Raw genomic sequence first — 18,001 nt, 5'->3', positions numbered from 1 at the left:
AATTAAAGAAATAAATGGCAAAACAATCATGAAATGTGCTCTTTTCTTTCTCTTATTCCAACTTTCTTTTGTTCTGTTGTAAAAGTAGCAGAAGTAAAAATACTGAAAAAAAACTTCACAAAGAAAATGTAAAAGAAAAATATTAAATAAAATTCCAACAAATACAGCAACATAAGCCATTATATGTAAAGGGTATACATATGTTATATATTTGATTTTTTTCAGGGATTTTCTGTCCCTGTAACTTAGTAACTGATAATGAATGTGGCAATTTAGAAGCCCATTTTTTGCTCCATGTCAACTGTAAATGACTCAATCCATATTTTGAATTGAATCAAAAGTCTGGATTTTGTGTAAATTAAACAAACAGCAAAACAACATAGAAATGCACTCTTTTATTTATCTTTGATCTCTTTTATTTCTCTTTATTTATCTCTCTCTCTCTCAGGATATTAATAGGTGACACAATTTTTCATTGGTTTGTCCTGTAAAATGACAGAAAAACTAGCAATGAAGTAAAACTATGGTAAAACTTTGCAGAGAGCATGAAAAAGAAAAAATGCAACAAATGCTATCTATCAAGCACATGTCCATCATAAACCATTATGTTTATGCATAAATAGTGATATGATATTCCTCTAGGCTTTGTAACTAATAATGAATGTGACGATTTAAAAGTACTATAGAAATAGAAAACTACTGAGTCAAATCTACATAGATATAGATTTAGTCATGACTTTGTGGAAACTTAAGGTGTCCAGTAACTCACACGTTACATTTAAATAAAGCAAACCAATGTATAAAAGAACGTGACATTAACGTGCGAATCGTGCTGGTTGAAGAAATAAGGTGCAAAAGTTGCTGGTAGTTGCAATAAATGTTCAAAATTGTTGGTAAAGAAAATAAAAATAATAAAAGAGAGTTTTAAAAAGTCTAAGTACAGTGTAAAAATAGACATAATAATAAGCATCTACATCATCTGCATTCCAATAAAAGCCTCTTCATATTCTTCATATGTTTGGTGCAAAAATCCAACAATCACTAGAGAGTCTACTGTTATGGTCATGTGGATTATTGTAGAAAACTTTGGTCAAATGTACATAGATACTAAATTCATGACTTTGGAGAAACTTAAGGTATCCAGTAGTCCACATACATTACATTTAAGGAAAATAAGGAAAATAGCATGCAAAATAACCTGCATATTATGCTTGTGTTACGAGTACACCTCAGACAATTTTCACTGTCTATGTCGTACTGTATATACTGATGCATTTCCTAATTTAAAAAGAGAAACAAAGAGGGAACGTCAGATACACTTGCATTGTTACATGTCCTTGAGTCAACGTGTTAACTGATCTTAGATGTTTTTCTGACTTGTATTAGCCGACAGGTGCATTTGCTTACCTGCAGGCGTTTTGACACCTCACACCAAGGTGGTCCGCCGCCACTTCAAGTTAGATCCAGAGACTGTATTCATTTGGACACTTATGCAGAGGTGGGAGATGCACTATTAAACCACGTGTACTTCAAACTGTTCTTTGGGGCTTCGTCCTGGCAGCTCGAAATGGAAAACCCCCCCTTTGATGAGCTGCAATTTCGTTCCAGCCCCCCTCCGGGGATTTGGATGTACGCTCTCTGAAGGTTAAAGTTTTGGCTGCGTTACGTACTAGATGATTTACCTTTACCATCTGAGGTCTGCGGCTCTCTGCTCTCCACTAGCTGTCACTCCAAGTTAATGCAGCTTCACTGGACGGCTGGCCATTGTCCTCAGGCAGCAGTGCTGCTGGCAGCTGCGCTCAGATGGTGGAGAGGACTGACATAGCACCGTTAGGGTCGCTTTGAAGCCCTGCAATTGGTTCAAAAGTAGACAAAAGAATATATCAAACAGCATAACACACAATGTGAGAGAAAACATAAATAAGGCAGACATGTACATGCGTAGATAGAATGAATACCAAAATAGCTACGAACAACAGAAAACAAACAAAAACATAGGAACCCAAAATATGTAAATTAGTTCTTGTTTTAATGTACTGAAGGATGATGTGAACATCTTCCAAGACCCGGAGACAAAGGGATGTCAAACTGTATATTTCCAACAAGTGGAGGTCTTCAGAAGGGTGAAGTGTGATGATGATGCATACTGACTCATTTTAGTTAGAAATATGCACATAAAAGTGGATTTTTATACATTTGCAGAGCTCCAGGGTATATTTTCACACCTGACCTTTGTGACCTCATCATCTAGTAGTCCACCTGTGGGTCTGCTTAAGTCTTTGGCGCCACCAAGTGTCTACAGAAAAAAAGTACATAACCAAGAGTCAAATACAATTACCTGTTTATCCTTTCCTGTTTTATAACAGGTGCTGGTTAGATAAACGTGTGATGAGTGAATTAAATATTCACTGTCAAAGCTGTGGTTTAGGTATCATTGCACAAAATTATGTTATCGTATATAAAATTATTTACTGAAGAGATTTATGTGGGTTTTGTTCTGCATGAACTTTGTATGAACCTCAGTATAATAAATTGAATTTGAATATTGACCAGACTGAGCAAAAGGTGAGTCATGTTTAGTCAACATATTGCCACAATGAACACCTTCATGCATATATGATTATTCTTCATTTAATTCATAAATCATTTTACTGTGAAAATAATAGCAAACATCTGTTAAATGTATTTTAAATAACAGCAAATATCTGTAAAGTAAAAAGATTATTTTGCTGATAAAGTAAAAAAAAAAAAAAAAAATCTGGAATGTTCTATATTCCGTGAACGCCCCTCCGTGGTCACATGACCTAGACAAGCGGGTGAAGCCAACCGTAGGAGACGAATAAAACGTCTTTCTAAAGACGCCAGCCATGGACGGAGTTGACCATATCTCTGCTGCAATTTGCAAGTTATGCGGGGAAGCCTTCAAGCTTCTTGGTAGGATATTTACAACCACTTTCATAACTTTAACTTCCTGTTTTGCCGCGATTTATGATAATTGATGTTACCTTTACCCTACGCTAGCTAGCTAGCCAGCAGCAGCTAGCTTAATTAGCTAATGAGCTAATCCAAGTAGGTGTGTGGGCAGGTGCTTGACCGTTCAAAAAAAAATATATAATAAAGGTGTTGTTATTATCACAATGTGCCCAGTACAATTAGACAATTCTTTAATTGTTAAGGTGTTTTGTGGTGTTAGAAAACTTAAGAAATTGAAAACGTGCCTAAGCCATGGCAGTAAATACGGACATGGCTATTTAGCTAATGAGCTAATGCAAGCAGGTTTGATGGCAGATGCTTGCACGTTCAAAATATGAATACAATGACTTAAAAAGTAATAATGTAATTTTTTTTAAGTATTTTTCTAGCGTATTGGGTGTTCTGTGGTGTTATAAACTTTAAATTAGTGCAACCCAAAGAAACATTCGACAGTTATAAGACAGTTTAACAGTTCTGGTACATGTTGTTATTTACAGGAATTTCATGTTGCCAGTGTAGCCCATTTTAAAGCTTAGCAATATTGCTTCTCTCTATTGTTTGTCCCTAAAATTAACATAAATGAAACACATATCGCTGATTTAAACACACCTAGATAAAAATCACCAATGTGGGGTAAATAAGCATTATGAAAGAAAACCCAGGGACACAACTAACTGTTACTTTCATTGGTAATTAATCTGACAAATGTTATGCTAAAATAATCCCTGCTTTTCTTGGTCTATAAAATGTCAGAAAATGAGGAAAAATGTCAATGTTTCCCAAAGCTCAAAATGTCCTCAAATGTTATGTTCTGTCTGCAACCCAAAGATATTCACTTTATTCTTATAAAAGAGAAAAGAAATCACAAATATTCAAATTTAAGAAACAGGAATAAGAGGACCTTTGGAAGTCTAAAGTAAGTGAAATCAATGTCTTGTAACCTTTAAAGCCACAGATTGTTTTGTGACTATAGGTTAAGGACTGCGATTATTTTCATCGTCCACTCTGCTGTTGCATTATTCTTGTCTTTTCAGAAGATGACGCTGAGAGCAACCTCCCTCGCTTGCTTTTATGTGGCCACATCTTCTGCACTGTTTGCCTGGGGACCCTTCAACATCACAATGTGATTAGATGTCCTGATTGTGAGGTAAAACTCCTAGTTACCTTACCTTACCTCTAACTGGAGAAGGATGCAGCTAAAGTATTAACTAAAGCACATTTAACAAGTTCCAACTCAGTGGATTATTTCCTATTTCTTATATTAAACAATGTGTAACACAAAGCTAAATTGTGAATTTTGACTCGTTCTCTTCATAGTCCAAGGATATTATGTATGTCCTCAGTTAACCATTTGTTTGTTCTTCCCAGGTAAATCAATGAGAGTGGCTGGTAGTTTCACATTTGCATTAAAATGTTAGCATTAAAACGAGAGTGACAAAACAAGGTTCCCTTCATGCAGGTTGAGTCCACCCTTCCTAAAGAGGGAGTGGATGGTTTGCAGGAAGATCCTAGAATCATCGGGCTCATCTACACTGCAAAAATGAACAAGATCAAAAGGTAAAATGCAGTCCTGAAGCACCACTGACACAGTTTCATAAGTCTTTTTTAACACTTTTTGCCTTCTCCTTGTATAATCAAAATATATAATACATTTTTGAGAATGAGTTTGATAATCATTGATAAATACTTTATTGATTCCATTTTTTAACCCTTCGGTGTGAGAGATCAAAGAGTCGCAGGAAGAACAAATTATCAGCACCCCCAGATGTTAACACCAATACTGAGAATATGGAGCAGGTATGTTTGGGTTGCTGGTGGGATGTAAAGGTTATTCTGTCACAATGTTGAATTTTTGACAATACACCACACTTTGTTATGGCCCCTATTACTTATGACATGAAAGTTTACCCTAGCATGTTATGTGAAATGGTATTAAGGTACAGAAGTGAAAGTTGTTGTCATGTCCTTTAAGTCACACATAAAACAAATCTGTAGGACTTCCTTTTTCCACCTGGGAAATATTGTGAAAATCAGGAACATCCTGTCTCAGAGTGATGCAGAAAAACTAGTCCATGCATTTGTTACTTCTAGGCTTGACTACTGTAATTCCTTATTATCAGGTTGTCCCAATAGCTCTCTGAAACATCTACAGCTGATCCAAAATGCTGCAGCCAGAGTACTGATGGGAGTTAGCAAGAGAGATCATATTTCTCCTATACTGGTTTCTCTTCATTGGCTTCCTGTTAAATCTAGAGTAGAATTCAAAATCCTTCTTCTGACATATAAAGCTCTTAACAACCGATCTCCATCATATCTTAAAGACCTGATAGTGCCATATTATCCTAGCAGAACTCTTCGCTCTCAGACTGCAGGCTTACTTGTTGTTCCTAGAATCTCTAAAAGTAGAATGGGAGGCAGAGCCTTCAGTTATCAGGCACCTCTCCTGTGGAACCAGCTCCCAGTTTGGGTTCGGGAGGCGGACACCCTCTCTATTTTTAAGACCAGGCTTAAAACCTTCCTTTTTGACAAAGCTTATAGTTAGGGCTGACTGGGGGACCCTGACGGGGTGAGCTGGTGTTTTCATTTGCAAAACTGACTTCCCCTCATGACGTCCCTTTAGTTTGCCCCTAGTTATGCTGCTATAGGCCTAGGCTGCTGGGGAACCTCTCTTGATGCACTGAGCCCTTCTCTAACTACCTATGTATTTACTATATATACCATTATTGCATTACATTCACTCTGTTTCTTTCTGTGTCCTTTCTCCGAGTGTCCCTGGTCCCAGAGCTGGATGCTGGATGCTTCAGATGTGTGGCTGTGTTTTATGGTCCTTGTGTCCCACCCCCCACCTCTCTATCTCTACCCCTCTATCTCTACCCCTCTATCTCTACCTCTACCCCTCTATCTCTACCTCTCTACCTCTTCTGTCCCTCTCAACCCGCCCGGCCAGCAGGCAGATGGGTCCCCCCACATTAGAGCCGGGTTCTGCTCGAGGTTTTTTTCCCTGTTAAAAGGGTGTTTTCCTTGCCACTGTCGCCTTTTGGCTTGCTCTGGGGGTCAGGCATATGGGTTCTGTAAAGCGTCTCGAGACAATTTGACTGTAATTGGTGCTATATAAATAAAATTGAATTGAATTGAAATTGAACTTTAATTTCAGAGAGAAAAGGGTAAATTGCTGCCTATGTCCTAGTTGTCAACTTTTAATAAGTAGTGTGAATTCAGTAAAGAAGGGGATGATGAGATGAGATTGGTGCAGTGACTGAATTCATCAATTTTGAAAGTCGATCTATGTGCAAATCCTTGTTTAATGTCATGTGCTTTCAGTACTGACCAAGAAAAAAATTATAGATAAACCTGACTAATATTTTACTGTTCAGAAAGAAAAGATAAGTGCCTTAGTAACTTCATTTAGCACACATAATTAATAATTATTTCCAACACTTGGACAGGATCAGTCTGAGGCAGGATCTCATGGTCCATGACACGGTGTACTGTCTGTACAGGTTATATTTGGGCCTTGAATTGAACTCACTCATTCAGAATGCAAGGTATAGTGACCAGTGTTTTACAGTGTCTAAAGGGAACAATATTATTTCTGGTAATGTTTTCTTTAGCCAGCTGATATTGAGAAGATTGAGAAGATGGTGGATGAAGCATTGGCTCAGGCTGGAGAGAATCTTGCCCAGCTGGAACACATCTATGAGGTGAAAACCACACTAGATCAAAAAACCGCACCCACCTGTAAGAATACGATCGTTGACATTGTGCATTTCCTATAGAAGTGAAAAAAAGGATTTTACATAACTAAAAATAAGTAAATTGAAACAACAAAGCTGTTCTGTGTGTGTTGCTGATGTGTTAAATGAATGTTTTTCATTTGGGCAGACTCTGACATCTGGTCACGAAAAACAGGTGAAGAGAGAGAAGGCTCGATTGGAGATGGAGATCAAGCAGACTACAGACAAGGCTTTACATGCTATTCAAAAATGGTATGGGTCGTAACTGGTTTATTTAGTTACAAATCATATAGGATCTAGTGTCTGGCTGGCTCTAAGGTTTTTGAAAGTCAGTAAATCAACAGCCATCTTGATGATTGTAATTTCTTTGTCAACAGGAAGGAAGTGCAGTTCAGTCAGCTGACAGAACTGGAGTCACAATTCTCCACCAGCAAAGCTGTGGTGTGCCGTGTCCAAGAGAGGATAAAAGCACTGGAGACCGCCATGCAGATGGCCAGAGAAGTACGCCGTAGCCTCTTCCTGGAGAAGTACTGCACCCTGGATAAGGTATGAAATGTTATGCTGACATACAGTACATTTCAAAAGATTTTTTTTTTTTACGAGTAAATGCTGGTACTCTCTGACAAGTTGTTTTTTTTTTGTTTTGTTTTTTTACATGTTCCAACGTACCTGATTTAAAGGACAAGCATCTGATTTGATATGCAGCAATTTTCTGATTATTACTGTTGCTATCTGTTTCTAAAAGTTCATTGTGCTGCTTTGTCTGTGATGCAGTTGCCTCTCTCTGCCCGTAGTTAACGTACTGTGCTCTTGAAAATCTGATCGATTACACGTCAAAAATAACACCCTATGAACACTAAAGTATAAATGCTGAAAAATTCTCTTTTAATAATAAAAAGTAAAATATGTAAAACAGAAATAACCTCCATTGCACCACAGTTTTTTGTTGTTCTACAGTTTGACCAAAAGATTTTAATTTTGGTTATCATTCTGCTTGATTATTAGTAATCTGTGTTGATATCGACTCTGAAAAAATACATCGATTGAAACCGTCCTTGAATGCGTAAACCACTGGCTCCAGAGGGGGCCACTATGACGTACTGTGAACGCTTGGAAAAGTAGGCGTGACCGAGGAATATTCAGTCGGTTGCAATCTACGGTCTCACCGCTAGATGCCACTAAAACCTGCACATTGGTTCTTAAACCTAATAAGAAAAGATAAGATAATCCCACACCAGGAGGAATTCAAATTGCTACAGTAGCAACATTTTTGCAGCAACAATAAACATAATAATAATAATAATATGTACAATATCTACAAAGATGAAAAATAAAAATTAATAAATACAGTATTAATACACTGTAAACAAGAGCAATATAAAGTAGCTTGTGGAATAAATATAGAAGTGTAAAATGCAACAGTGCAAAATTGCTGTGCAAATTTTATTATGGTTTGAGATGATGGTGATGATATGACTTAAGCCAGTTTAGGTTATCTGCCAGTGATGTTGATGTTGTACAGTCGTATAGCAGGTAGTATGAATGACCTGCGATAGCACTCCTTGTGGGGTGGATGTCTCAGTCTGTTGCTTGAAGGAGCTGCTTAAAGCCCCCACGGACACGTGCAGTGGGTGAGAGGGATTGTCCATGATGGATGTGAGCTTGGCCAACATCCTCCTCTCACCCACCTAAGTCAGGCAAAATACACAATACAATACAAAATGGGCTTATTGCTGATTGTGTTTCTTGTGTGTGATAGGTTCTGGAGACACTGCAGGCTCCTGTGGATAAACAGTCCTTCGATATGAAATGTATCACTATGGGCTCTGGGATGAGGTTTGCCGTTTTAAGCCTGGTCTTTGTTTGTGTGTGTTTTAACCTGGAGTGTATAGGGGATAAATGCACATTATCAGGTCAATCTTATGGAAGCTACTGTTCTGGAAGCAGACCTCCAGCAGCCCTGGAAGCTGAGAACACGAACAATAGTTGTTCGACTTCACATATTTTTGTGTTCTTCATTCCAAATTTCATTTAGCTACAGTCTTGGCAGCAAAGACTTTGGAAAGGATGCCTCTTTATGATTATCAATGGGGCAGTAGTGATAGGGTCAACTTTATTGATCCTTCCCCAGAAAAATTCACGTATTACAGCAGCTACATGCAAATGATGCATAATAGAAAACAAGACAGGAAATACAAAAGTACATTGAGAATAGAAATTAAGCTATATTTAGGGCTATGTATACCTTTTGCATGCACAAATATGGCATGATAGATATACACATATTTGTACAGATATTACATTGCAAACGAGGTGTCCAGAGCAGACTGAAGCCTGGGATTTTGATGGGTAGGGAGCTTTTTTTTAAAAAAAAAACAAACAAACAAACAAAAAAACTGTTCCCTTTAGGTTTTTATTTAATGTCAAAAAAACGACAACAGAAAATCCTGAAAAGGATGATGCATCCTCCATAAGTCCTGCTCAGATAAGTGTTAGTTCTGCTTTCATCAGAATGTGTGTTGTACAGATTAATAACAGTTGAGATCTGTTTCCCTGCTGTATCAGATACCGCAGTAGACAGCTAACAGGAAATTATACTCAATGTCATTATAACTGCCAAAATAGAGGATATCTAGATAGATTCCGTGTGGATCCTCATTTTCTGTGCTTTGTAAATTTCTTTGTTCTGTAGATGCATAAAGCATAGGAGACAATGAGTGACTTCTTTGTCTTGGACTACAGACTTTGAATTTGGGCATGTGTGCTTGTGTTCTAGCTGTATTTTCCAGTCAGAGAGTCTGAACCGCAGTTTGGCATTGTGTCTGAAGATGGAAGTCAGCAATGCAGAGCAGTGAGTTCTTATCTTATCTCTTACAAGGTTGCCCCTATTATCCAGTATTTCACTGTGATATGTTTATTTGGTAGCTGTTTAAAAGAGTGACTGGAATTGCAAAAACACTTATTCAGATATTATGCCTGTAAGCAAAACAAAGGAAACCTTAAATGCGCAAAGATGATGTGTATCATTGCAAGTTTCTTTGGAACAGAGCATGCTCTTGCTTTTGTACCAGTTGTGTTACTATGATATTTAACAACATTTTGAACTGAAATTGTCTTGAAAATATTGTATATGATTTGGAAAATACTGCACCCCATGATAACTGTTGTATAAGTACTTTGAAATTAGATTTTTTTCATTTGCTAAATATAGCATTTGTTAACTCACATTTTTTTGACAGTATTTAAACCAACCTACACTTTTTGTTACCTTTTAGCTTGTCTGAGTCTTCACCCAAAGGCTACCAACTTGACAGCTCCAACAGAAAGTCCCCTTGTAAAGGTGCAGAGAGCAAAAACAGCACATATATGTCAACCAGTCGCAACAAGCTCTCTGCTCTGCAAAAACAGGGCCGGAAAAGCCCAGGATCTAACAGTCCGCCATCCCGAGGCTCCTCTCCAAGCCCAAGACCTCGCAGGTTCAACCTTTCTCACCACAACTCAGCATCTGACCTTTCAAGCCCAGATGTTATAATTGAGGAGCTTTTAGATGATAAGCAAGGGCAAGGTTTGTGTAGCTTGATTACATATCCCCTTTTGGCTGTGCTTTTTCTAAAATATTGTCAGATCCCAATACAGAAAGAAGAAAAGACATGATGTTCTTTTTTAAATCTTTTATATCATTCTGCAGCTCTGCCTCCCACTGGCCCTCAGCTGGCCAATGACAAATGGAGAAACCAAAAGAGAAGAAAGAATCAGTTTCCTCGCTATAAGAGAAGTGGTAGGGGGAGGCAATTCTGTAATCATTATATTATTGTTCAAAACACGCACAGACACACCCATATATGTTATGTTAGCCTGAACATAAGACAGGCCTTATTTTATGTTTTTGCATGACTGCTTTTTGAAAACAAAATCCTCTGTGGGCTCATTTTTACTGCAATATGAAGTCCTGCACCTTTATAGAAACAGCACAACTAGGGCTAGTAGTAACGAAAACTGCATATTAATGCGGAACAGGATAAAGTTAGGATGCTATAATCCTAAAAATAATGCAAGTGTGTATTCATTTTTTTTTCACTTTAGAATTATCCGAGGTGCCCACAGGTGTTACCAGTACTGGAAAGAAATGGTGGCTTTACATACTATGATATTTTACTATTTGTATTTTTAATTTATGTCCAAGCTTGTCTCCTATCTGCTCTGTGTAAACACAACCTGCAGTTCAGCTGAAAATTCTCTGAATCAGAATCTGTTCTGTGCTAATAGATTATTCTTAGCAAATTTCTAAACGAGATATGTCAAATAAAGTGATTTAATGAAATATTATGATCTTAAGCTTAGATTTGGTTGGTCAGAGGGTTAATTGGTGTATACAGATACACAGTAAATTAATTTGTATGTGCTGCTTTGAAATTAAGGGCAGAGTTCATGATATTCTGATTCCGAAGAAAGATAGTTGATAGCTGTTTCTTTTTAGCTCAGTGACTCTCGGCTGACTTTGGTACAACACTTGCTCTGTTCTTTATCACCTCCATCTGTACTCTCGCTCGCTTCACTAATGTCTACTCTTAAAACTTTAGCCAGCATTTCCCATTCTCCTCAATCCTATCTTGCAGTCAGCCAGTGGGTGGTGGTAACCCACATTGTGAATCCGAGTCACTTTTATGTTCGCTATGTGGCCGAGAAGAGAGAAAACGAGAACCTTTCTAAGAAGATCAACCACTTCTGCAGTGTAGATAGTTGTCACTTCACTTCGGGGGACATGGTGGAAATTGGTATGTGCGTCCTTCGTTCCTCAAAAGGATGGATAAAGAGAATTTTACTTATTGTCATGAAATTTAATTAATTACAGTTGATGTTGTTCATGTATTGTTAAGTATTTTGTATTGATTGACATAATTTCTGCTGGCTTCGTCATGTAAACAGAAAATTTGGCATGACTCATTACAAAATACATCTAATTTTTGTACTTGTCCATAAAAACAGATTTCCAGATAATGTTGTTCTACTCCTTTGTTTCCACTTCCATTATGTCCAATTGGAGGGAAACATACTTTGCAGATTTGATAAACAGCTTTTGTTCCTCTGCACTTCTAAAGGCTCCATGATCTTTGTGAAGTGGAAGGATCTCTGGTGCCGGGCCCGCGTTGTTGAAATCCTGCAGAATGGCTGTTCGGAGGCTGTGAGAACCTGTCCAGTCACCCAGCTTGAGGGGATCCGAGTTTTTTTTCTTGACTCTGGGTTCACAATCAGCATCACCATACCGAGGTACACACATAAATACAACAGGAGGTGAACGTATTGTCGCTTCCCACAGCTTGAAAATGGAGCCTTGCATCTCCAGCAAGCTCAGAAACAGTCGTATAGTGACACGCTCCATATAAATCTAGTCAAATTTGACCAGAACCTTTCTAGAGCCCTTGCTGATCCAAGGTACTGCCTCGTTGTTGCTACATATTCTTTTTCAGCATAATCGCCTTTGTAGTATCACCCTTTTGTTTTGTCTCTGTGACAGCTGAGGCAGGAGACATGGTGTTTTTAGGTTGTCCGTCTGTCCAACTCTTGTGAGTGTATCCTCAGGAGTGCCTTTAGGGAAGTGCTTCAGATATATTGTTTACCTGAACACAAGGAGGAACTGATATGTTTTTGTGGTAAAAGTTCAAAGTCACTGTGACCGCATGTGAGTCATATTCTTGTGAATACAATAAATCAGGAGCGCCTAGAGGAAATTTTGTTGAACCTGACGCAAATGTCCACTTAGATTCAAGGAGGGTTTGATTAGAAAGCTAAATTTTTCACAGATTTCTAATAGAATAAATGATGAAGCAATGACATTTTATATTTAAAATACCACGGATCAAGTTTGGATGTACACACAAGGCAGTATTTCTTTTTATTCTTGAACAGTATTTGTTTTGCTAGCTGAACCCAGCTCTGTGAATTTTAGTAAAACTAAATTGCATATTTTTTGACCATATCAGTCATCACCAGAACAGGATTGCTTCACTTCTTTATCTAAATAACCAAAAGATACAAATCACTATATAATATTGTTGAAATATATCACAAAATACCTCAGCTTCTTAATAGGGTGTCAGTTTAATTATATTATTCCACTAATGTATTTTGATAGGGTTTGTGACTCATGCCTGTTTCACTGGAGAAGTTGCATGTCTATATTGTGATTTTTGAATAACTGTAAAGCATTTTTTTTACTGTTTTGCATTCTCTGCTCTTGTCTGACACTTTTCCAGTCAAGAGGAGGCCACTGAGACCTCACTGAAGGCTGTGGCCAACCACCTGAGGAAAGTGGACACGGCAGTAAAGTTGGAGCTGTGTTACATTGCTCCTCAGGCCGTCAGATGTTCGCTGAAAGACTTGGTCCCATATGACCTGGTAAGACCACTGAGGTTCATAAAAGGTCTGATTATAAACGCTGGAAACATATATCTCTCTGAAGTTAGATCAAGTCCGAAAGCTATCACGCGTCTGCCTTTAAGTTACAAACACAGCACCGTTTCAGAAAACACAAGCAAAAACATGCGTGTATGCTGTGTATGGCCAGCGTTATAGTTTGTGCATCAGTGAGTATGCAAGGGTCCACTAATGTATCCTTGACATAAATGTTCTCATCCACTGAAGTTGGTGAGATTCTGAATCTCAAGAGAAAGTCAAGCAGCAAACAACAACCCTAAGTACACAAGTGGTTCTCCAAAGAATGTTGAAAGAAAGATAAAGTTAATGATTTCTAATGGCCAAGTGAAACTTCAGACCTTAATCCAATAGAAATGTTGTGGAAAGATCTCAAGCGAGCATTTAAGTAACCTGCAAACAACACAGAGTTGATGCTCCTCTGTACGAAAGGAAGGGCTAAGATTCCTCCACATAGAACAGCTTCGTGTTGATGTGCAAAACTGGGCAGGACTGCTATTTTTAATTATTGTTGTACCAAGGGGATCACAGCAGATACTGAAAGCAACGCTTCATATACTTTTGACACACAGATTAAGATGGGTTCCAGATAAAAGTAAATACTAATATAAAGTGCCTTAGTGTTGTCAAAACAGCTTCAGAGCTTCTCATTCTCCAAGTCTCTGGAACTCTGCGAAGATGGAACAACATTCTTCCTCAAGATATTCCCTCAATAGAGAAAGGAAAGTAGAAACACTGTCTTACATATCAGTCCAAAATCTCTTATAGGTGTTAATTTTGGTCAGGACCTGGTGACTGAAGGCCACAGCATTATCGTTCACATCATTTTCTCTTCAGTGACTCCTTATACCTTGTGAGTGAGAGCATTGTCATTCTGAAAGAGATTACGCTTTTAAGGATAGAAGTGTTTCATCACTGATATGCGTTTCCCCTCGAAGGGGACAAGTGGACCCAAATCTTGTCAGCAAAATGCCTCCCACAGCTTAGCCAAGCATTTTTGAGAGTGTGCGTGTTTAATTGTATGATGATCAATAGGCTGATTTAGTGCTTCTCCAGTTGGGGACCTAATGCGTTCGCCATGGTGATGGAAAGTAGTACATTTTCCTCCTCACTGGCACAGTCAGTCCTTTCCTCCCTGATGAATGGAACAATAAGGTGTTGTATGTTCAAATATTTTGAGATAATACCGCTGAAACAGGGCCTTCTCTGGTTTGGTTTTGACTGTTAAGATTTTCTTCATTGTTTGTTGAAATTCAGCTTTTCTTGTTTGTAATTCAGTTTTAAAAATTGTATGTGTTTTTTGTCGATTTATGCTCTTTGCAAACAGGATTTTTTTTTTGTGTGTGTGTGTGTGTGTGCGTGCAGACGAGGGGCTGGAGTAAAGAAGCACAGGATGAATTCCACAGTGTGGTTGGTTCTGCAGCAGTGGAGATGCGGCCTTTGGGTCAAGACCAAGATTCTTTGTTGGTGGACCTGAGGAAAGCTGCTATGGACCAATCCAGTGATGTGCCCATCTCTGTCAGAGAGTACCTTGTTTTCATTGAGGTGGCCAGGTACACATGCATGTGCAAGCTACCAGCAATATCATGTCTCATAGCATAGTGTTTATCGAGAATGAAATTTATCAGAATTTTTAATTTTCTGAATGCCATGCCCTACTATTGAAGTACCCTAACCAGGTGTTTTTCTAAACAGGTTTTATTCCCCCGTGACTCTGGGCAGGAGGCCTCTGTTGTACTACCCGCCTGTCTATCCCAATATCAACACGGAGCTCAACGCTGTGGTTTCCCACATAAACAATCCTGCTGACTTCTACATCCAGCTGGTAGTAATTGTGAACATAAAAAAATGTGTAATATATTTGAACAAGTGTCCAAGGCAAGCCATACAATTTAAATTTGGAAGAGAAAAAAGCTTTGTGTGCTTAAGAAGATCAGTACGTCTGCCAAGAACAAGCATAACTTTAACTGTTTGTCTTAATTTAACCTCTTCATCCTTTGAATTTTTCTGCATCCACCTCCCTACACCCCCACAAGGTTGATAACATGGAGTCCTTGTTGCTCTCAGCGAAGCTTCAGGAATGCTACAATGAAACAACAGTGGTCAGACAAGGCGAGCTCAACATCTACTGCCCTGTGATAGGACAGGCCTGTGTGGCCCGCTTTGATGACAAGTCATGGTACAGAGCTCAGGTCATAGGTGAGGATGTGTGTGTATGAACAAGTTGCAGTTTGAATACAAGTGGTGGACCCGAATATCTGAATATTCGGTCATTGTGTCTGAATATTAATTTTGAGATCTCTCAGCTGGCTGTAAACTAGCCAGCAACGCACTCACCATTTTTATGAGCGTGTGTCTGTGTTTATGGGCATCTCAGACTTATGTTAGAACCTCCTGTCTTTTTGTAGGATCTTTGAGTCAGTTAATGACATCCCAGAAAATCTGTGCCTGATTATACAGTTTTGAATTAGACTTTGCCTCCTACCTGAATTCGCAGTAGCAGGGTGATCCTGAAATTTGATTCGAGGACCATCTTGAATCAAGTTAGTAGAATAGTTTGTTTGGGGTGCTTACAGTTTGGGCTGAATAAAAACCTAAACTTTGGGTACAAATGATGATCTATGCAATGTCATTTTTGTATGCTGGTAGCTGGTGTACTACACATTAACACATTTTAAGAGGGGAAAATGTTTGCAGCACATTAAGGTAAATCTAAAGCTGTAAATTTGTGTCTGTGTGTAGGTCATCCAGGGGGAAGAAAAGTGGAGGTCCAGTATGTTGACTTCGGCAATAAAAGCATCCTGTCAGTCAACGACTTGAGGAAGATCAAAGATGAGTTCTTTGCCCTTCCAGCCAAGGTGAGAACAGGTTTTTTTGCCAACTGTAATTTGTGATGAGAAAACAACATTTTACACCAGTTATGAGTTAGTCTTAAAGCATAATATGGCTAACAATCCTCAAGGTAAAACCTTACGATCCCAGATGAAAAAATTATATTGTGCATCCACAAAATGGCCCAAGATGAGTTCTTATGCTAATTCTTGAATAGATTTGTAGGCCATATTTTCACATGCGCTCTTTCACTGCATTTTCTCAGCTTACACATTTGACATGGTGAGCAAAAAGACAAAACCCTGTTTACACTACATTTTTACTAAAATGTTGAGATTTTTCACAAGCAAAAGATATGAACATTTTATTTACTTATGCTTTTAAATAGTGCTGGATTGAGTCAACAGGAAGTGTCTCTTCCAGGCAATCCACTGCTGTTTGTCAGACGTGATTCCAGTGGAAGGAGAGACGTGGAGCGAAGCCTGCACCAGCAGATTCATCAGCTTAGCTCACCAAAAACTGGTCACCATTATGGCGACAGGTACAGTGTGGATATGTGTGCGACCTCTTCACTTTAGTCTTGCACTCACTTGTGAACACACACAATCATTGTGATCTTGCATTAGGCTTTGGATCCAACAAGGAGTGTTAACAATTAATTGTTAATTGATTAATTGGCATTAATAGCTTAACTTATTAAAAGATACATAAGAACCAACCAACCACCATGAGGTCAGCAAATACAGGTGAAAGAAGGTTTAGAGCATATTTCTTTATTGAAAACAGGTATGTATCTCTTTATTAATACTATACAGTAACATAACGTGTTTTCCGGTAGGATGTGACAAGACACTGATAAATTGAACAAATAATTAATTTTATGGGTGTGAATGACCACAGTATTTGTGTGAATAGGCAGGAGTGCAACACACACTGCTAAAATTAGTGGCAATTGTCAGCAGTTCACTGGGTGCAGGCGGGAGTTAGGAAAACAGTGCCATGCAGGCCTCTAATTTAAGACTGTTACCACCCTTTTTATTTTCTCCTCTGCACTCCTCCAGAATCTGTCACTAAGTCTGCACCTCTACCTGTCAAACTGTTTGAGGGTGACCTGAACGGACCACAAACCAGCATCGCTGAGCTGCTGGTCAAAGAGGAGCTGGCCTGCTTCAAGGAGGGGTAAGACTTCTCTGGAGGGTCATCCACAACTGGTGTTTCAACAAGTTGATGGTTTTAAAAAAAATGCAAGATGCTTGTATAATGTTTAAAGTTTAAAATAGCTTTTAAAATAGTTTTTAAATTGCTTTTTTACTATTATTGAACACGTTTTAATCCAGTGTTGTACATTCACAACACCAGTGTTGGTGTCAATTAATAGTTGTTAAACTAGTGTTGTACTGTGCAGATACTGTTAGATCATTGCTTCCTAACTTCACTGGTTCAGTTTTTCTTAATTTATCTTTTGCTTTGTATACTTAATTGCAAGGTTTAACTTTATCATTGTAAAACTTGGTCACGGTTCCTAACATTTCCATGCAGTGCCTAATCTGAATGAATAGAAAACCCATGTTCAGCGTTTTAGTTTCATTTCAGACATATGTGAGTGTCATTAACCCACAGGCAGACACACTTCACTGAAGGGTAATTTCGTTGTGAAAAACCATCAAAAAGTGAAAATGGAGGTCATGTTAGTGCGATTCTTTGTAGGTTCTTGGGTTCATTGGTCTTGCTGGGTCCAGTCCTCTTTAAATCTAAATTCAATTTAAATCTCCGACAGGTGAAAGATTGAATGGAGCGCTGTTAGAACTGAACAATGAGGATATTTAAATGTTTGTTTTTATCTCCTTTATCTCTCTTGGGCTAAACCACAAAGGAAACCACAAACCGAACTTTGATCTAGTTCTTGTGAAGTGTGACCTTGTATAACACTGAGGAGTTCATCACTCCTCTGAACAGAAAAGAGATCATAGTGGACTTTTTGAATGGACAGTTTGCAAATCTCTTTGCACCTTTATGTTGTTGGTCTAGCA

The 18,001-nt window shown here is 38.4% G+C and overlaps 1 protein-coding gene across 2 annotated transcripts in view; it reads left to right on the top strand.

The window, feature by feature from the left end:
- Positions 1-2,646: 2,646 nt before the first annotated feature.
- Positions 2,647-18,001, top strand: part of rnf17 (ring finger protein 17) — a 29,576-nt gene continuing 14,221 nt past the window's right edge. Inside the window, exons 1-20 of one of the 2 annotated variants that reach the window (XR_008603333.1) lie at positions 2,647-2,934; positions 4,008-4,120; positions 4,433-4,530; positions 4,698-4,770; positions 6,585-6,674; positions 6,856-6,959; positions 7,085-7,253; positions 8,467-8,543; positions 9,484-9,558; positions 9,983-10,272; positions 10,396-10,485; positions 11,324-11,482; positions 11,807-11,975; positions 12,962-13,103; positions 14,505-14,692; positions 14,835-14,964; positions 15,176-15,338; positions 15,882-15,997; positions 16,395-16,512; positions 17,033-17,150. Coding sequence is in view for 1 of the 2 variants with exons in the window: in XM_023289882.3 (XP_023145650.1) it covers positions 2,868-2,934; positions 4,008-4,120; positions 4,433-4,530; positions 4,698-4,770; positions 6,585-6,674; positions 6,856-6,959; positions 7,085-7,253; positions 8,467-8,543; positions 9,484-9,558; positions 9,983-10,272; positions 10,396-10,485; positions 11,324-11,482; positions 11,807-11,975; positions 12,962-13,103; positions 14,505-14,692; positions 14,835-14,964; positions 15,176-15,338; positions 15,882-15,997; positions 16,395-16,512; positions 17,033-17,150 (2,549 nt within the window). In the remaining variant the exon portion in view is untranslated. The remainder of the gene's footprint in view (positions 2,935-4,007; positions 4,121-4,432; positions 4,531-4,697; positions 4,771-6,584; positions 6,675-6,855; positions 6,960-7,084; positions 7,254-8,466; positions 8,544-9,483; positions 9,559-9,982; positions 10,273-10,395; positions 10,486-11,323; positions 11,483-11,806; positions 11,976-12,961; positions 13,104-14,504; positions 14,693-14,834; positions 14,965-15,175; positions 15,339-15,881; positions 15,998-16,394; positions 16,513-17,032; positions 17,151-18,001) is intronic. The other variant, XM_023289882.3, reaches the window with a different exon arrangement.

The sequence above is a fragment of the Amphiprion ocellaris genome, chromosome 11 (assembly GCF_022539595.1).
Source record: "Amphiprion ocellaris isolate individual 3 ecotype Okinawa chromosome 11, ASM2253959v1, whole genome shotgun sequence".
In the NCBI taxonomy this organism is placed as follows: Eukaryota; Metazoa; Chordata; class Actinopteri; family Pomacentridae; genus Amphiprion; species Amphiprion ocellaris.
Note: the sequence above shows the minus strand (reverse complement) of the source record. Positions and strands in the feature narration are given on the sequence as shown.